Genomic DNA, 21864 nt, shown 5'->3' on the forward strand with positions numbered 1-21864 from the left:
GTGGTAGAGAGGGTGAAAGATAAAAAAAGAGGAGAGCAGGAGGAGACAAAGGAGGCAGAGGAGAGATGAGAGGGGACAGAAAGAAGATCCGAGCAGGGGAATTGAAGTCGAGGCAGGAAGGAGAAAAAAAAAAAGCAACAAATTACTTGATTGCAAGAGCAATTTCATTTTGGTTAAAAAAACAACAACATTTTGCTTGATAGTCAGATAGAAATTCAAACATTATTCACACAGAAAATCAAGTTGTTTAGTTGTTTAACGTTGTGTGAACGTGTTACCACATACTACTACGGATGTGTGTGTGTATTGGAGGCAGCGACATTGTAATGAGCTTTAGATACACAGCTGGGTGACAAATTAAAGGACAGAGCACCGTGCATTAGGGCGGGTCAACAAGGTGCTGGGTGCAAAAAAACGGAAAATGAAAAAAGGGCAAAACGTTTACACTCTTGTTCATACAAGTTCAATTAACTGTGGTGGTGATATGATACATGTAGATGTATGTGAGAGGGCAGTCTGGAGGGAGCTCAGCTTATCTTTACAGGATGAATGTGTCTTTAAAAATTTTTTTTGATGTGTAGTGCTGGAAGAATATTCAGAATTTAGGGCACTTTGAGTTTATTTCAACTTCAGCCTTCTTTGGCTGGAGTAATTCTGATGAAAGATGCATTACTGCCAATAATAATGCCTTTAATAATCTTGCAATTCAGTTATGCAACCCCATTATTAAACATACTGAACTGTGCTGTGAACACTCCCCACCAACTAGTTTGAAGCGCTGAAATTTAGAAAAAGGTTGCATTTTCAAAAATCAATGAACTTGTTGGGGTGAAACACTACTGTTACTGTATTCAATTGAGTTTGTGTCAAAAAGAATTAGCAAAATATGAAATGTTTTCTTTCTGTTTTTACACAGCGGCCAAGTGTTTCTGGAATCAGCCCTGCACAGTGATACGTTCTCTGCGTGAGGCTGAAGCTGAGTTCCCTGCATAGGAACATTTGCATTCAATATATCTCTCTACTCATGAATTCAGGTGTTCTCTTTAATTTGCTTCCTATCTGTAGCCGTGCACGTTGAAATGAATTGTCTCGTAGACAAATGGGAAGTATCATACACCATATGCTGCACATACCTTGTGAGACAGGACATGTGCCGAATACATTTAAATCACATATGCATGACTGTGACTGTGACAGCATGCATATGCTTAAATGAAACAAGACATCCAACTACTGCAGCATCAAAGAAACAATTTCTCAACAGATTGTGTGTGTGTGTGTGAGAGTGTGTGTGTATATTTGTCTTTGGTATTCAATTAGAAGATGAAAGTTGTTCTGGGAGTCAGTATCTTTGTACAACTGTGTTGGCAGTAGCACTAACACACACACACGCACGCACACGCACACACAAAAACAAAAACACATTGTTGGAGTGTATAACTGTTTAATTTCAGGGGCATCACGTTATCGATTTGGTCTAGAAATAAAAGCATTATCGATTCTCTCTGAAGTTTAATTAATCTGCACTTATGTTCTCAAACATGCACACACAAACACACACACACACGCACGCACACAGACACACACAGACACACACACACACACACACACACACACACACACACACACACACACTCTGACATACATACACACAGGCTTCCCTTCCTTCATCCGTCCTTATCACAAGTAATTTAAGTCAAATCTGTTTGCCTCCCTTCTTCCCTCACACCCTTGTTCTTCATTCCCTTCAAGATTTGACTATTATCTCCCTCTTTCGTTTTCCCTGATACCATCTGTGTCTCCCTGACTGTGCTCCTCTTGTTCTGCTGCATAGTTAAGATCATGTTCTGATAATAAACTCATAATTGTCGGAACAAGTGCCTGCCCTTTCAGGACTTGCGTGACTGTTTACTGCCGTGCGAGGGAGAGGGAAGTGTGGTAGAGATGATGTGTAGAAGAACGACGAGACATTACTGGAGGAGAGAAAGGACTGCAGTTGTTGGGGATGAATTCTGCTAAATTCGCAACTGTATGTTGTCCATTACCGTATTGTGTTATCTCCCTCTCAGAGACAAAAATCAGCATAGACGAATCTCTCGAGGGGGAGTTGTGGTTTTCTCTAATTCATTCATGCACATACACACGGCCTCACACACACATACCGACACACACACACACACACACACACGCACACTCAGAAAGCCAATTTTCTTTTTCCAGGGATTAAGTTGGTCTCCTCAGCATCATCAGAAAGAAATCTCTATTAGGCTATTCTGTCTATCTCCCAGTGAGAATGGGCCATTATGTTACTGAAGTGGAACAGAGAACCACTGAATTCTATTCTTAAGAAATCCTGATAATGATGCTGCCGATGTTATGATATCTGATCCAATTAAAATGCACTACACAAACTGATAGCTCTGAATAGAATATCTGACATGATACCAGGTTTTTTTTCTTTCCCCCCAGAAAAATTCCCGTCAGTGTCACATTTTAATATGGAACTTTTGTTGCGTTTCAATGCTTTACTAGACATACACTGTGCCGGCTGACAGAGAAAAGAGAGAGAGATCAGGGGTGGCATAAAGTGTAAATCAAAGGCTGTGAGCCACGTTCAAACCAAACTTATTCATGCATTCGCCTACTGAGACACCACATTTTTCAAGTGATATTTCACTTTGGTGCGATGGTTCTCAGCTCAGGAGAGGTCAAACTTTCCTCCAAGTCTCCTTGACAACTCGTCACAGACTGTTAAACTAATGCAGGGGTGGACAGTAGGGGTGGTCAAAAGCATTGTTGGTGACGAGAACCAGGGCGTGTTTCTCTATTCCCCACTCGCCTGCCATTGCTTTGAGAAACTCGCACATATTTGCGCTTGTGTGGCTATCATCCATAGCTCTCGTCTGAAGTACGTAGGACATTAGCTTCCATTAACTGCGACATAATGAGCTGTAACGGTCACGTATGAGACTGTAGCTCTGAATGTCCAGGCATCACACGTTATTGCTAAACGATAACCAACGTTATCCGGTTTGTATTACAATTTTTAATTTTTTTTTTAATCCATTTTTGGAAATTTAATAATCGACTCGTAATAGTCAATATTATAATCGCGATTAATCAATAATCGATTTTTTTCAACACCCCTAGTGGACAGCAACAAAATATCGTTACTTCCCTTTACTTAGGACTTTGGAGTAAAGTTCTGAAGTCAGCAAATTCATTTTCTTTCCCTTTCTGAAATGCAAAAGGCCATACGCTGTGTTTGTCACAGGAGAAAAAAAAAACAGACAATCACAGTGAAGTAAGTACTCAGTCAAGCTCAAAGTGTTTATGACACACAATCTTCTATGTACCCAAATGATTAGATCAAATTTTAATGGTTCTGTTTGCTGGTTCTGGTTTGGATTCACATGAAACCTATAACATGAAGAACAGAAAATATGTCTCTATGTCGAAAGTTGAATAGTGTTTTTGTTTGATGAATGAAGTTGGCAGACGGCACAGGACAATATTCACAATTTGGATTCATTTTAGGAAAACAAATCTTCTGATCATTGGACCCTTACGGACTAAAGGAATACACAGTTTCAATAAATGGACCCAAATTACGGACTTTATGAGGCTTCAAAGGGAGCGAGTTGCCACTTCTTTCCATCTCTTTCACTTGCCATGCCAGCAATGAATTATTCTTAATTTCTCATAGTTTCTGTTTGTTCACTGCTGTCTGCCTTCCTATCATTTACGTTACACAGGGCCATTTGTACCTGTGTCAGTTTGTTCCAGTACAAACAAACCTGTGTTACTTCCTCTTGACATCCTTTAGTCAAAAGCCTTTCATTAAATACAACCAAAAATAGCACCTGTATTACCATGTAAACACACACCGGTGGCCAGCATCTACAGCAAATTAGCACAGTAAAATCTTCTGGAGAGACACTAAAGAATATTCATTTGGCTGCAGTTAAATTCCACCTGCTTCATTTTAAATGAGCTGAAGACATGAAAGCAATTGACTAGAGCAGGAAGAGCGAGAGGTGACTCTGAATATGAAGAGGATAAAAACTCCACTTTTTATTTGTCACTAAATTGAAGGGAGAAATCTGCACTGTGCACAGCATCACTTTACCTCTTTAAAAGTCAAGTCAATGTAAAAATCTGTTCTTCCTTTCTGGCTAGTGACTGTGAGCTGGGAGATATACTTCTGTTACAGATTTTGGAGACAAAACTGTCTTCGGAGAGTTACTGTCAGTGCTCAGCCTCCTACATCTCGCCATCAGCATGGGCTGTCATCCTCAGCTTTTGGGTGTGATAGAATCCCTGTTATTTTCACAGTTTATACCTTATGATGCTGCTAGAATTAGGCGAAACTTTAAAGAGAAATTAGGAATAGTTTCTCTAAACAGTAAATTACCAAGACTGCAGAGTGCTGATAGAACTGTTGATCAATGATAATTACTTTGGTTTAGGATGCAAGATATATGGCTGTCAGATTTAGTTTTCTACTATCTTCTTGGCAAGAAAAGGCTTCCACTCTTACTTCAACACATTGCCAGTCTCATTCTTTTTCTCACCTACTAACTGTGCATTTTTCACCCGCCCACAGTGGAGCATGGTGCCATGAGAAAGTAACCAGTGGACTGTGAAATGCTAGGAATTGTAGTTGTCTCGCTCAAAATGTCAGTAAAGTTCGGCATGTTACCAGGTACTTCTAGTCTGAATTCAAACAGAGTATTTTAGTATTTGATATATTAGTGGCAGCATGCACTTGAGCTGGCATGGACTCCACAAGTGTAAAACCTGCTGACTCATGTTTTCCCAGAACAGTTTGACATTTTCCCACAAATCTTCTTGTGATGACACCGAATGCTCTACTTTTCAGTTTTTAAGTGCAGGTCAGGAATGTCAGTGACAGTCAGGGTTCCTTTGGTCTTCTTTAATCTTCAAGTGGTTCTGTAAAAGCTTTGAGGCAGGTTTGGGCTCATTATCCTGTTGCAACGAAGTTTCTAAGGTACAAAGAATCCTTCTCCACAAAGACGCAAACAAGAGTATGCATGTTGCTGAAGACTGGATTGGTACTTCTGCTTTGGTCAGGGTGAAGTCACTTCAGCTGGTTTGATACACCGTGGTATCATTTTCTCATATCTTTTTTTTCACTGTGGAGTAATTTCTTGTCCTTGTGCCCCGTCACGACAAGTGGTTAAGAAACTGCTACTTGTCCTCCAAGAAGATTAAAAGACAGCCGTCTTTTGACAGGACTTTTTCCGGTTGGAGTCTTGTGCTCTTTATTTAATAAATGTTTTGTCTGTGGTGAAGTTGCTTGTCAATCTCTCAGGGAACTAAACTTAATTTATTTACCTTCTCAAGATGAGGTCACTTTGAATGTGCCTGATCGTGCTTTGGATACAACCGATCCAGTTTACACAAAGGGTTTTAGAATTACATGCATTGTTTGCTTCGGAACATTTAGTCTAGCCATGATTTGATGCTGAGATAGCCCCTCTTTCATTTTGACACTTTCCCTTATTTTGTGAATCCTCAAACGTTCTGATCATTTCTAGCTATACACGACAATATTAGAGATTTTAAACATGGTCTCAGACTTTTGAACCCTACTGTAATTTTACAAATCTTGCCAGACTACTGTTGCATGGACGAAGGCAGATTCTGGAACTCCAGACTCTCATTATGCCCCTGCAGGAGGGCTAATACCTGCTGATTTTAAATATCTACTGTATATTTACTGCCAAGCAGCTCTTCATCCACTGGAGTTTCTAAATGTCACTTCGTCTTGTTCTGTATGTGAAATATCATACAAAAGGAAAAGGTCATATTTTGTTTTACATTTTGTGTGAATATTAAGTGCACAGGAATATAGTTCTGCATGTCCGACCACAAACTACTTGTTGCTGGAGATCTGATAAGCTGCCTGAGCTCCATGTTGGAAGCTCCTGCTTGACTCTTTTTCCTCTTTAACTTTATCTCTGTGAGGACCTTACATCGACCACAACTCATTACACCTCTAAGTAGAACCGCAGAGATCATAAAATCTTAAAATGCTAACACCTTCACCTAACCTTTCCAGGCTCGGCACTGGCACTACTTTAGGAAAGAAAGAAACAGAATTCAGGAAAAGATGTAGGCTTTGACCATTTTCAGGTTAATATAAAAAGAGAGGACAAAATAACCATCAATTAAACTCCTCCTAATGGAGGAAATTATTAGCAGCACAGGTAAAATTAATAAGGTCACTCCTACTTAAAACTGGCACATTGACAGAAATTGCATTTCTTATCGGGTTTATTTAATTCAATTTCCTTGTGCATTATTATAATTGGAATGTAAAATTTAATGATTATTCCTTTGCTTTGGTGAAGATGCCACACATGAAAAAAAGCACATTTTTTCTTGTCATTAGTCAAAGCTTCCGAGCTTCCAGCTCCATTATTCTTGTTAAATTATTCAGCTATGTAGAGAAGTCAGTTTTATAGGAATAAAATGAACACATTTTTTATACTGGTTAAATTAGAGTGCGGTTCAATACCTTTTCAGAATTAAATCTTACTGTTACCGTTTCTACCTCTTCAATATGAAGAAAGAGAAAAGGAGAAGAGTTAGGAGCTGATATTTCTATAAAAAATGTCATCTTTAGTGCCTCTGCACACACACACACACACACACACACACACACACACACACACACACACACACACTTGAGATGGCATACTTGTGTGAACATTTGTCATTGTCCTCAAACAACCCCATCAGTGACCCATCAACCACATACTGTTTTACCCTATAGGCCTTTTTCACAGCTAACATTTTGATTCAGCATAGCAGGACCAGCACAAGTGCAACGAATAACTTGAATGATGACGATCCATTAGAGACCTTTAGTCATTTATACCTGCTGCTTCAATGTGATATTGGCCTGCTAAAGGTCTTAAAGCCCCTGAAAACTTGATTTCAACTTTTAAGCATGGCGCTATAACATTAAATAGATGACGTCACCTTCAAATCAGTATGAAAATCTATGTGACGTGTATCACGCAGAAATGTTCACAGACACGGTAATGTTTAAAAAAATTGATTCATTAATTAAATTAATTATATGTTTAGTTGGAATTCCTTCCTCACTCTCTCTCACATGCAGTCTCATAAGATGTTTCCTTGGAAGTTATAGTGACAGGCGACCAAGTGAAATTAGTAAAATTACAGATTTCTCTGGGTTTGAACATTAGTGGAAACATCTTGGATAATGTAAGTACAACATGTAACCAAGGTCTCGACATTTTTAGACGATTGAATGTAGAAATGTTACATACTGTTTCTTTAACATCTCCACGGCTCGATATGACAGATATGCTTGCAACCCAGATACCATATAAAGGTCATGTGTGTGTCCTTCACCTCTGCGTTCAGTGGTAACAACCAGGGCCTCTTGTGCTTCGCCCCAGCCCACGGCGGTGCGAGCGGTGAGTCGGAACACGTAGGTCTGCTCAGAGGAAAGTCCTGTGACGGTGAACTGTCGAGCGTTGGAGCCCACCTCCACTGTGGTCCATCGCTGAGGGTCCCTGCTGTCCAAGCGGTAGGAGATCTGGTAGCCTAGTGAGGGACAGAAGGAAGGGCAGACGGAGGAGGAAGACAGTTGAAATGTCTGTGCAAGTCTTGTGTGGGAGTGTGTTTTTGTGGCCTACTTTGGTTCACAGAGACCACAGGAATCAAAAAAAGCACAATATGAGATTTAAAAAAGGGTGAAAACAATGTGGTGTATCACACATGCTCATGTCACAGTAACACACACAAACAAACAACATTTTCTGCAGTTTCTCGCTGTCTGTATCTGTTCTGAAGAGATTTGATCGATGAAGCTGCTTCGCTATTAACAAAGATGCTTCCCCCAGATTCCCAAAGGGCATTTCTAACACTAACACATTACTGGGGACTATTGCTGGTCCATGACAAATAAAAAAACAATTAAAAAACAATAAAAGTGCTGTAGGGATTCCGAATAATGTAGGATTTCTTACTATCTTTAAGTCACATGATCTGAAATTCACACAGCACAAATAATGCATAAATAACAATCTACTACAAGTAATATTCACGATTATTTTTTTTAGAGATAGAGAGGGGCTGGAAAGAAACTCAGTATTCGTACAACTATGAAGAGTACTTGGTGGATGGTTTGGATGTACAACTCAAGCAAGGTACTAACATTACGCAGTGGTCATCACTCATCAGTTATTGAGATATTCACACACACACACACAGATATATAGATATACTTTATATATGGGTGTGTGGATAAATATAAGTGTATATATATATGAATATTTCAGTAACTGTTGAGCTAATATAAATCTATACATGATAATGAATATAAGTACATTGAAATGTATGTATATGTATGTTTCTATGTGCCTATGCATGTATCCATGTATGTTTAATCAGTTAAATAATCTATGAATGTATATACAGTAAGAAAGATTCTGGGTATATGTGTGTACTTACGTACATGTATATACAGTATAGTGTATTTGGATATAAGATTATCAGATAAAGAAGAAATTCATATTTTCTACTTTTTTAACCAGGTTATTATATCAATTAATGAGGTAGTGGACACGGGGGAGGATTTAATCAATCAACCAATCAATCAATTAATCAACAACAGCTGGTTGCTAGTACAAATTTATTATTTGCACCTTATTTTTTTGCCTGTATTTGTTGATCTGATCTCAAGACATCAGCAGAGTACGGTGCTCAGATAGAGACAGGTGTCACACAAAGTAAATTTTTTCTTCTGATTCGTTTGTCTGAAAAATGCAATTTTAGTCAGAGAGTTGGAAGATGTGTTGCTTCCGAAACACCTCCAATATTTGCTTCAGTGACTTTGGGGCGAAAGAAATAGTCACAATCTAACTCCACATTTTGGAGTGGAATACACCTGGGACCTGCCGTTAGTCTCTCAAAGGGGCAGTGGAGAATCGCGTGTGACACAGATGCAGGAAATTACTCTCGTTTCTGAAACATCTCTGCTATAAATACCTGTGTGTGCATGGAGCCCTTAGATCCAAAACATACATGAAGCCAGAGAGAAAGTCATAATTCTGCCTTTGAACACCACACTTACACACACCACAGCACACATGCTGACATTCCTCTACAGACACATTATATAAACACACAACCTCTCTTCTGTCCCCTTGGCTGTGACCCCTGCTGTACACGGCTTGTGTCTGTTTCTCTGTCTCATGTGCAGCAGGCCATGTAATAACACCAACACCCCACAACACATACACACTTACAGTCAAACCACTGATCCTCGACCATGCTCTCCACACACCACTGGCCGCTCACAAAGGCTCTCAATATGAAGATTGTATTGTGCACCGAATAAACACAACCACAGGAGTGTGTGGAGGTTCACAGTAAAACCGTCAGGATGGTAATCTGCTCAGAGGCTCCTAATCTGGTTGTGAGAATGATAATCTCATCAGATAGTCTGATTGTATATTAACATGAACGCGGTGTGTGGAAGATTATTGGATAACGGCGAGATAACAAATCCTCTTGCATCCAAACAATTGGGTCAGAGCACAGCATTATCTCCTGTGCTGAATATCATAAGGGCGTCGCTGCTATCACATACATGAGGATAAATCTCCATTACAAAGAGAGTGTGTCATGTAAAACAAAGCCCATCTCTGTTTTCCACTGAAGAGATGTAGCACGTACAGTATATTTCATTATGCCTCTTAGCTTCTGGCAATCAAAATGTGTATTTATACACACTGTTTTGCCTTTAGCTGCTCAGAGCTCACTGGCCTTGTCTGTGTTAATGAAAAAATTGCAGCAAATGCTTCTTCTCAAAGAAAGTACATTTTCTACATACATGGTGTTAATCACATTTCTCTGTGCTTAGTTCTACCATAGTTTCCACCAGTGGTGGGAAACGTTTTCTGATTCAACCAATCAACCAACCATCTTTACTGATAAAATAAATAAATAAATAAATAAATCTTTTTGGTTAATTTGTTTTAACTAAAACGGTCAACAGCATGTGAAGAAGTAATAAGATGTCTACTGAAATTAGCATGCTAACCAGCTAGCCCTGGTCTGTCCTTTTTCATAAGACCACTGCGACCTCCCAGTCTCAATCGCTAGCTGCAGGGCTAACTGGACAAACTCAGCTAACTAGTGAATGGAAGCTACAATTAGCAGCAGTTAGGGCTTATTCTGCTGATATGCTGCTCCTTATTAGTTTGGACTGTGAATTTGAATAGTGGCCAATTCTTCTCATATGGCACCTGCAGATTTATCACAAACATGCAAATCAACACATTTGGAGATACATGATTCCTACTCGACAAGAAGAAATGAAAATATGTCTGGTGAAAAGTAACTACTAATTGAAGTTGTCAGACAATGGTGGTAAAAATTTTAACATTTAGAGTAGAAGTACATTTAATAGATTGCTACATTTTTACCTCTGGTTTTCACTGTACCCAAGATCAACGGATAGTTTTTCACTACGGTGCTGTGACAGTTAAATCCCCTGCCTTTATGCTCGTTAGCCTTTTTCCCTCCAAACCATGACAGAATGCTGAACAAAGAGAAAACCCTTATAAGTCAAAATAAGGATTTTTCCATCATCACAACTCAATTCATTTAGTTAATATTTCATGCTTTACTTTGAGTGTCTAATGGATTGTTTTGTACTGCATTTAAATTAGATCTCATGTTTGGTAAGCCCTGAAGAGGTAGTAAATGCCGAGATTATGAATGAATTAATCGGAGTAAGTGGGAATAATTATGACTAATTTACTCCTGTGTTTACTGCCACTGTTCTAATTTGCGGTATTTTCATAATATTTTCCTTCTCATTTATATATATAGAAAATAATCATCCATCCGTTCCTGATTCAATTTCCACGCTAATAAATTGTTGGCATGGCTTTTGTTTTTCTGTGATTAAATGTGCACATCACAGAAGTCTAAGAGCTAACAGTATCACCGTCATTTCAGTTTTTACATCCACTGTGTACAACAGATATTGTATCTGTTATGATAGTATTTTTGCAGATATTATGTGTGTGTACACGCTTCCTGTCCCTGTGTTCTTCCCTCCTCTCTTATCTGCTCCTGATTGGCTGTGGGTAGCCCAGTCCATATTTAATGGAGGCTAAAGAAGACAGAGGTCTCTCTTCCTGACAAAAATGCGTCTTATAGTTTTTGTCTATTTTGCTTTTCCTTGTGTTGTGATAACTTCTTATGAGGTGTGAGTTCTGGTAGTCATGTTCATGTTGTTTTGTTTGCTGTGCAGCACAGTTTTATGCACACAGGTAGAATATGTTGGGCAAAATTGAAAAAGAGACAAAGGCCCAATCCCAATGTCCACACTCACACAGACTCTAAGGCTGCTGCGATATATACTGCATGTTGTGAAGAAGCCCAACAGAGGCTGTGCACGTATTGTCACAGTTGGCAGAAGTGCCCTTGGTTACAACCAACCAATGAGTGGCAGAAACACGACTGAGTGGCAGCATTGCTAATATTTATTAAGCGGTGCCATCTTAAAGTTCAGCTTGACGTGAAAACACAAAAAAACACATCTAAAATGTGAAAGAGCTGAGTTCCTTTGCCTTGCTTGACACATCCTGTGATGTGACTTTTGCACAAATTGCAATACTGATGCTGAAATGGTAAACTGTGCCGCCCTATCGCAAAACCAAGCCTTCATTTCACACCTGATGGCAGACAGAATTACGTTAAAGCAAGACTTCTGTGGACTACTGCCGGTTTAATTTGTGACACCAGTGTATGACCACACTATGGACTCAAAACTTCATTATCCAGCAAGTAGTACGGAATTGGATGCGGCTTGTATTCGCTACACGAATGTTAGTGTGCATGTGGCTGTGCAAGTCAGGTAAAAACACAAAAGCCTCTCTTCGCCTTGTGCCAAATTAGACTGTCTGCTTTTTCTCGTCTTGCTTCTCCTTTGTCCAACTTCTGTGTCGTTCCTCTATGGGTTGGGAATCAAAGGAGGAATGAGGCGGTCACTAAAGAAACCGGCGCACTACAGTTATTTGTACCTGCATAAACACACACAGACAAGCTATAACCATGCGGTTTTCCAGACACACACACACACACACACACACACCACATTCTCAGCAAGGACACAGCAGGACTGCTTGTATGTGTGTGTCTGTGTGATCTAGAGAGAGAGAGATTTGCCCTCCCACTCATCCTTCTGTCACATAGTGGTGTCGCACTTAATGTCCTCCCCCTTACAATACAGTCACACATCACTCACACTGTCCTGCTCGACTCCCTCCCCCACTGAGAGGACAAACACGGCTCCCTTCTCCCCTTTGTGCAATGTACGCACACACACACACACACACACACACACACACACCTGTCCCTCCTCTCACCTCCATACATCTCCTCTCTGCTGTCTCTCTCCTTCTGTTCGCTCTGTTTCCAGCTCAGCAGCTCTCACATTCCTCTCGCCTCTTACTCGACTCTCTTCCTCTTCATTAATCTGTTCTTTCTGATTCGCTCCGTGCGCTGTGATTTGCACTTTCAGGAACAAGTAATATGTGTTTATATATAAGGCTATGTGTGCATTAGGAAAGGTGTCTTGCTTCAGTAGCTATAATAGCCCTTTTCTCGGGGACAAGCTTGATCACTGACACTCTCTCACACACTCACTCGCGCACAACACACACACATACACACACACATACACACACACGCACGTACGTAAACAGCAACAAACCTCGTCACTGAAGTGGAGGGTAGTGAGGAGAGAGCTGACCCTTGTTTGAAAGCTAAAAACAGAATCAGCTCTTTTCCATTTTATGGCTTTTACTTCCTTCCTTCCCTTGAAAGATCACAGCAGCATGGGTGTGTGTTTTTTCGGCGCACGAGTGTCTGTGCGCGCGCACGTGTTCGAAACTGCTAACTCATTCCCTCTATAAGCCGAGCTCTGTCCTTCAGCAATTGGAGAATAAATCTATTGTCACCACGAGCATAAAACACTGGATTATGATTTCAATGTTGCTTCCAAATGTCCTCTTTTCACGTATGTGTGTGTGTGTGTGTTTGTTTTTGTACCTAATATGATGCCGTTGGGGTTTGTGGGTGGCTGCCAGACCACCCTAACTGATGACAATCGAACTTCTGGAAACACCATCCTGACAGGGGGGCCTGGGACTGCGGAGAAAAATAGAGAAGGGAGTTGGCAGCAGATCGAAACTGTAATAATATGTACAAAGAGCAGCAGAGAGAAGCACAAAGGGACTACTTCATAACTGTAATGAGAAAGAGAGGACTCCACATCGAGCTTATTTTCTTATATTCTGATGAGTTCGTTTGACTCTACTAAAGCGCCGACGTATGTGCATATGCTTTCCACACACAGACACATATGCAGATGTATAGCGAGTGAACGTCTTATACATTTTTAAGAGGCACATCTGAATGAAGCACAAGAGAAGAAGTAATTTCCTTTTTGACTTTCTTTCTTCCTGATAAAAGTACATGCTCCACGCGATCAAATACATGTCAGAGCGAGTACGCACGTGCATGTGTGTCTGAACAGTATGTGTGTAACTGACAGACGGGATGGAGGTTCATTATACATTGCCGGGAATTGACTTCCCCGCTCTTGTTTCATTCTGAAATGAGAAAAACTTTTCAAACGTGACATTGTTTGATAGGGAGTGTGCAGCACGTGTGAGTCTCGCTGTGAGTGTGTGCGCCTGTGTTTTATTATTCAAAAAGACCGGACCAGGTTGCTGGCATCCTGAAGAGTCTGCCGTGGATATATCTGAAGAAATCGGCACACATGTCACACACTCACACACACACATACACAGCGTGTTCTCCATGTCTGGGCAGTGGAGGGGGTCTGAGGGGTGAGTTGAATGCAGAGGGTGATCAGTGAAGTGGGGGAGAGAGGCTGCTGGCTGTGCTGACAGCAGAGGTGTAAAGAGGTGAAAAACAGCTACCGAGGTGAGAGGAAGGCAAAAGTGTTGAACAAGCGGCTGCACAGAAAGGTCAGTGATCAGACCGAGACACAGAGAGACATCCTACCATCTTCTTTGGTTCTGAGCAGGATCGGGTCGCTGGGGGGGCTGTCACCCATCTGTGTGTACGCCAGCACCTGCAGCACGTACATCGTGTATTTTTGGAGACCCCCGAGGAGCACCGTCACGCTCCCCTCTCCATCTGCCACCTGAACACTGGGGGGACCTTCTGAGTCCTTCTCACTGTACAACACCTGGTCACAGACACACAGACAAAGAATCAGAGAAATAGATTAAAATTAAATAAATATGTAGAGTTTTAAACTCTGTCATCTCTGTATGGGCTGTTTGTCTGTTTCATTCCTTCATTTACAGAAGATTTGGTGGCTTTAAAAGGATTTAAGTTTCGTTTGTGAGAAAAGACTCTCTCATAACTTTCAGACTTGTCTGTAGCATTCAGTCCCGAGTTTGTCCTCAGTGTACCTCAAATGTAAATATTTAAAACTGCTACTGTACAATTCATATTTTTATGTTAACTATGGACTGAGTGGAACAGCTTAGCACTCTGCGTCTTCTTATTTTGGTTCACAACTGGAGTACACACAGTGGAAAAAAAAAAATCATTTTTCAGAAGCTTATTAGATTTTTGTTGACTGATCCAAGTAGAGAATCAGTTCTGAAAAAAATGTCAGATATTAGGCTGTGATTAAGAAAACTTCTACTTGTAAATAAAAACTTTGCTTATAGATTAAATCAGATATTCTTGAGTGCCATCACCTGGTTAATCATTGTTTTTTGAATGTTTTTGGCCTTTACCCGTTGTAACCCAGTGTTTATATTACAACTCTATGATCTGTGCTAAAAATGTCTGACTGGGAACATTCCTAAAAGTCTGTGAGGACACTGGGACTGGGCCGTGGTGTTATTTTTGGCCGAAGCAGAAAGCTGTTTTCAGTGGAAAAACTCTATGTAGAAGATGAAAGTATGTCAGTGTTATGTTCATAACTTGTTTCTGTTGCCCCCTCGTGGCACAAAAAACAGTTTTTGCTGGTTTACGAGTCTATACTTTCAATTTGATACAGTATATTTAGTTCATGTACAGGCAAGAAGATAACATTTTAGATGTCTGACAGGAGAAAGATGTGGCTCAGTCACTGTTACTTATAACTATGGCCGTCTGTTGCACAGAGGGATAGGCCGTATCAGTCTCTGGATATAGAAGCAATTCCTGTTCGCTTTTATGGGAGATTATCACTTAACTTATAATTTAGCCAAAAAATGTACTAAAAATGTTCCTAAAACTAGAATTATGCCCATGCTCACATCTAAAAACACAATTCAGCAAACACTGTTTTTACTCCAACAAGAATATGTGTCAAGAACGATTCTTTCTTGTTCTTTCTATCTCATTTTTAAAAAAAATATTCATGAACTCCTCGTTACACTTAAAACCATTCTGAAGGAAAATGTCAGCTCTTAAATGTCTAAAAACAGAAACAGGAGGAGTGTGTGGCAGGAGAACTGTTCGACATCTACGTGGGGATGGAAGGTGTTGAAGAGCTGCTGCTGGCAGCCACTTCCTGTCTATTAACATGGTAGGAACTGCTCAGTGTGATCCTCAGGAGGGCACAAAAAACACACAGATGGGGAGTGTGATGTGCTTTGGGCATGGTTGATGATATGACCTGAATTTTACACTGCATTTTAAAATACAGGATGGTACTGGTTTTTATCACACAGTCACAGCCTGCTTTCTTCTGTGGATGTATGTATTTATAACACAAACCATGTCTACGCAATTGAGGGTAATTTTCCTTCCTTTAAAAGCTGTTCTGACGTGTTATGGATGGCGAATAACTGCTGCACTCGACGCCACTTTCATAAGATAAGATCAGATAAGATATACTTTATTGTCCGGCAGGGAAAATTCCTGGGCTTCAATGCGCTGCATCACACACACTTTTCAACAATGTCATAATGTTCATACGCACATAAACCATAGATAATATGTACAGACACTCGTACACTGACATTCTTAAATTCAATTGCTTCCTGATTTTGCAACTGAAAAGACACGGGATAGTGAAAGACCGGAGAAACATCGGGCCATACTTCAAGGTAAGACAAAATATTTGTGAACACTTCCCAGCTAAAATGAGTGACCTTCTGATCCGTCGGCCTGCAGGCAACACGTCTAATTCTGGGTTTAGAATGTTCTGGGCCCTTCAGAGTCTTCTGTGCCTCCCTGAGCACATCTTTTTCATACAAAGACTGAAGAATGTGATTTTCTTTTGCGTTTGAACTTCTGTTTGACTATGAAGTTTGACCTTGATTTGCACAACAGGTTAGTAGTCTACACTTGAATGCCATTCTGCAATTCTAAAATAGTTCAATATAACAAGATCATGAGTTTACTCTTTACACTACAGAGTCTAAACCTTCTCAAAAAACACATCCTCTGTTGTAGCCTAGACATTCTGAACATGTACATGTCATGTGAGCGAGCTGACAACGTGGACACCGAGATATATCTATACGAAGAGATCTGATTCATGGAAGTGAATGTCATCTCCTCAGGTTTCCCCGGATTAAGTGCAACACATATTCAGTTCATGTATTTCACTGAACAAGAAAAGAATTACTGCAGTAATACAGACAACTGGTACATGTCTTCTCTTTATTTTAAAATCAAAGAAGGAAGGGGAGTTCATTATAATAAATCCCTGGAGGGTGTGCGTGGGAGTCCACAAAAAGCAGGTGGAACCACGTTGAGTGTAGAGGGAGGGACGCGACTTCCAGTAAGTGGTGCACTCAGGCAAAATGGAGTGCACCTTGCAGCATTTACCCAGGACTCTTGGAAACCTGCATTTCAGAGTATGTCAACTACTTCAGCATTTGAAGGACTGCAGCAAGACATATTTCTCTGACTCAGTTTGGATACACTCAGAAAGGATGAGCTCTGATTTGGCGTACTTGGACGGACTGTAAAAAATGTTGTTTAAGTGGGTCACAAGTCTGGACTCAAATACTAATGCAGAATCTCCAAAGCATATTCACGCAATGCGTGTTCACGCAACAAATCACTATCTCTTGCCTAAGCTGAGACTTTGCTTTAAATTTCAAATAAACAAAGCGCTACTCCAAACCAACAGGCTGGAATATTGTACATCTTACATGAATAACCCAACCATTGTTTCTAATACAACATGATACAGACTGTTGTTTTTATGAAAGGGTATTAAAAATTAAAGCCTCTTTCAAAAGCATGCGCACAATTATCCACACACACCCAAACGCACTTACTGTAGACGGGTGTTTTAAAAAGCAGTGATGTTACAGGCTATGGCGTCATACTCATCTTATATTAGATTTGTGCATCTGTGTGTGTGAGAGAGCGTGTGAAGGTGTTGGAGGAAGTGATAATCGGCTGAGGGGGTCAAGTGAGAATGCCAGTGTGTGTGTGTGTGTGTGTGTGTGTGTGTGTGTGTTTGACACACCTTATATCCAAGTATCGCTCCATTCCTCTGTGCCAGAGGGAGAGCAGACCATGTGAGCAGGATCCTGGTGGAACTCACAGCCTCAGCAGTCACGTTCAGAGGAGATCCAGATGGAACTAGAGAAGGCACGCACACACCCACACCCACACCCACACACACAAAGACACACCCAATTATAGCAAAAACAGATTAAATGGGTCATAATTTTATTAATTTGTGCTCGTTGTTTTGCTATTTCTGTCCTCCAGCCATGCCAGAGTGTGTATGTGGCTCCATGCTATCTAAGAGGGAACATTTATCATTGTGCAGGGACCTGGGTCCCCCTGTACAATCCAAGTGTGGACTTTAGTGTTTCTAATGTGCATCAATCTTACAAGCTTTTGCACTTCTTGTTGAACTTAATTTAAAGAGAAGCACAGCAGTTTGTTCAATTCTATGATCTGGTCAAGACCTAAATAACTTTCAGTTGTATTGTCCTGTTACTAGCCAGCACTTTCGCCTAGATTTCTTTGCGTCACGTTAGCCAGCGCTACAGGTATAGCCTGTGTCATACAAACATTCCCAGTACAAGTTTAAAAAATAACTTTGAAGTCTCTAGGCTAAGGTTGATCAACCTACTTCTTACTCTACACATCAGTTCAATTGCTTTTCCTGAACTTTGTCACTGAATAACAGCCAGGACATTTAATTTTTTTAATCTGTGTACATTTTTGTCATAATTATCATAGAAATTGTTGAGCAATGACCAAAAGGTCACAGTGACCTTGATATATGATCACCAAAATCCAATCACCTCATCCTTGAGTCCAAAGTGGGCTTTTGTGCAACATTTGAAGAAATTCCTTCAAGGGGTACTTGAGATATTGTGTTCACAGGAACGGGGTGATAACCTGAAAACGTAATGCCTCTGGCCTCGGAAATCGTTGTTTCTGCCATTTATTACGTGAAAAACGAGCACAAGATTTTAGCAGTCAAACACCCCGAGGGCACACACAGACCTGCTGGTCACCAAAGGGTTATAGACATGATTTGAGCATGGCCAACAGTCGACCTCCAAAATGTCCCCTTGGCTCCTCAGTCCACACACACACACACGCACACGCACGCACACACACGCACACACACACACACTGACACACACCCTGCTCAGTGCTACTTCCCTCTCTGAACCAATCTTCGATTTCATCTCAATCATCCCCACCCCTCTCCCTCTTTCTCCGTCAATCTTCCCCTCACTGAAATGTAGGGAGAGTGTAGAGGGCAGAGGGAGGTGGCAGGATGAGAAGAGACTCAGGGAGGTAATCGGAGCACTTTGTTCCACATCCATCTGTCTTCTTATATCCTGCTACCAGTCTGACAGCACTGTTGGATACTTGCAAACAGGAATCAGGAGTGAATGAGGTCTGTGTTCGTACCAGATTCTGCTGTGTGCGCAGCAACAGTGTTGCTCCATGGTCCGGATCCTATGGAGTTGTAGGCCTGTATCTGAACCTGGTACTTGGTCCAAGGCCTAAGACCCTCTACTGTGGCCTCATTGGTCCTCCCTGTTCCCTCAACATCAACGGTCCTGTCATCTCCCCCGCCGTCTGTCCTCCATACTCGCAGGCGGTAGCCCACAGTCTCTGGACTGCTGTTATATTCAGACTCTGGAAGAGGCTGGAGGGTAACAAAGAGTGAGAGGAGAGAGTAAAAAAAAGCAGATCAGAGAGAGGTGTTGGCCATTTATTATTCTTGTTCCACATGCAGCTAGAGAAATAATGAGGCAGTGGTACAGTTCTTCAGTCTCTGGTTTTCTGTAGTTGGTTTGGTAAATTTATGGTCTTTAGTGCCATACTTTATAGACAAAACTGAGCATATTGGTGAGAACAGAGAGTTAAAGGAGCACTCAAAATAATTCTTGCATATTAAGTAACACGTTTACAAAAAATCGAACAAATTACCTTCTTGAGCTTGGAACATGAGGTCATCTTACAGTATGTCTAACTTGAAGATGTCTTGATGATTTTCAGTATAATTTCCAAGGCAGATTTTTTTTAATATTGTGGGCTTTATGCAACAATAGCTTAATAAATTAGGGCCAGTGTGCCAGTCCTGCACTGTGCAAGCGTCTTATAATGTGTCAGCACTTGGCCGCCCTTTGCCACCACCGCACTAAAATTAATTAATTTCAACTCTGATTGATGGAAGAAGAGCTATCCAAGCAGAGAAAGAGCTAAAAGGATGATTGAACGAGAAACCAATTTCGGTAAAATTGTGATTAATAAAATGATAATTTGTTTAACACACACAGCCCTATGGCTCTATGAAATAATGTGACACGGTGCCCCATTAGCAACATGGAGTGATACCCTCAGTGTATTTATGAGAAACTTATTAAATATGACTTCAGGTGCCAATAGGAGCATGTAGGCATTTGGGGAAAAAACAGAATACAATTTGGTAAAAGGACTTGAATTTATACAGCGCTTTTCCGGTACTCAAAGCGCTTTACAGTACCTGCCACATTCACCCACACACTGATGGTGGAGGCTGCCATGACAAAGGTGCCTACTGCACATCAGGAGCAAAATGTTCAGTATCTTGCTCAAGAGCCAGGATTCAAACCAGCAACCTTCTGATCACTAGACAACCTGCTCTACCCGCTGAGCTACAGCCGCCCAATACATACACATACAGCACACAGTCTACCTACAAATCTCACGCGCATTGGATAAATGCACACAAAATACAAGTAAAAGTGTAACAGTGTAGTTAAAGTGAAAAAAGCATATTTTGCAATACTCAAAACTGGTAGTGTGTGTGTGGTTAGTGTGTGTGTGGTTAGATAACAAAACAGAACCTAATCCACAAAACAAGCAAGAACAAAAGCAAAATACAGACATTTTTTTTTTTTAACAACCAAAAGTGTTTTATAATTGAATTAAAATTAAATTATAATTGAAGAAATCTGTGAAATCATGGTATAACAGTTACAAGTTGATTGAGAAAATAGGTTTTTAAAGGCTTTGAAACCGTAAAATGTGGGGCTCTATTTTAAGCTTGACGCAAAGCGGAACTGTCATTGCTAGTTTCAGACCAAAGCAGTTGTCATTTTCACGACCAGCGCCCACGTTGTGTTAATGTAAGTAAGTAAGTAAATGTACTTGCGCCCACCTGTGCGCCCCTGGACAGGTTGGTCTTAATGAGGTGTGGTCAGGCGCACTGGTAGTGGATTGCTATCTTGGGGCAGCAGAACGTGACAGCGCCATAGAACAACAAAAAGCTTGTCAAAAGTCGAGTCTGTTTCCTGCTATATAAAGGACGTATTAGACAGGCGGGTATTAGACACGACGTTCATACGCTCTGATTTTATGATTTGAGAGGCTGCTTTTAGTTATTTTAAACATGTCACTGTTGACATTTAATCAACATCAGCTGCTCCTCATGCGCGAATGCACCAGCTAGTTTCTCCTCATTAAGGACGTGTTTCACCCTCTCATCCCACACTTATTGATCATGACGATTTTTATGACCCGTCCCACCTGAGCCATGGACTGAGATCTGCCATGAGCCGCACTTTGTTTAACCAGCAAAGGACTTGGACATGCCCTAAATGCACTAGTGCGCTATGCTTAAGACCAATGCGTATAGACCTTATACATAGGGTCCAAACTGTTTAAGTTTTGTAGAAAATTTAGAACCCTCTCGTAGTAGTATCAAAAAGACCTAAGAATGGAGTCGGTTCCCGACAACACAAGTGGAATATCAAGTTTACGTCTCCAGAAAATGATAAAAAAATAAAGACACATGCACTCACAAGTGAAAAAAGCATTCTGTCGCTCCACAGGAAATGGTTATTTATGTGACAATGTCTAACTCTAAAGTACATCATAAAAACCTTTTACTGTCTTCTCCCCTTTGACATCCAATCTACTGATCTTTCTCTCTTGATCAACCTCTGTTCACTGTTTTATTCACACTCTGTCATCCTCTTTTACTTGCTTCCACTCTCATTTCCCGTCCCCTTCCCTCCTTTTCCTGTCTATACTTTTTCTCTGTCACCTCATCCTCTGTACTCTGCCCGTGAACCACCATGTCATTATGTGTTACAGCCACAACCACCTATTACTCAGTGCCCTAAAATCATGTTAGTTACAAGTTCAGTTTGCTCACAGTATGTTTCTCCACAGCACATTTTCTACCAACATTGTACCGCGGTTGCTCTGTGCCGTGCAGCAGATAAGGGAGTGAGACACCGAGGCATTTTAAATACCCTGGTGATTTAGCTCAGCTTAGCATTTAGGAGCCATAATACAGAATGTCACATTAGCTTTATTACCCTT

The 21864-nt window shown here is 40.8% G+C and overlaps 1 protein-coding gene across 5 annotated transcripts in view; it reads right to left on the reverse strand.

Annotated features, from left to right (window-relative positions):
- The window catches only part of LOC115585913 (protein sidekick-1), a 251660-nt gene that overhangs the window by 22061 nt on the left and 207735 nt on the right, over window positions 1-21864 (reverse strand). For all 5 annotated transcript variants that reach the window (XM_030424570.1, XM_030424559.1, XM_030424595.1 and 2 more), the window contains 5 exons: window positions 18958-19198; window positions 17543-17658; window positions 14113-14299; window positions 13132-13230; window positions 7411-7605 (listed from right to left, as the gene is read on the reverse strand). In XM_030424570.1, the coding sequence (XP_030280430.1) occupies window positions 7411-7605; window positions 13132-13230; window positions 14113-14299; window positions 17543-17658; window positions 18958-19198 (838 nt within the window). The remainder of the gene's footprint in view (window positions 1-7410; window positions 7606-13131; window positions 13231-14112; window positions 14300-17542; window positions 17659-18957; window positions 19199-21864) is intronic.

This window comes from Sparus aurata, chromosome 1, assembly GCF_900880675.1.
Source record: "Sparus aurata chromosome 1, fSpaAur1.1, whole genome shotgun sequence".
NCBI classification, from domain to species: domain Eukaryota; kingdom Metazoa; phylum Chordata; class Actinopteri; order Spariformes; family Sparidae; genus Sparus; species Sparus aurata.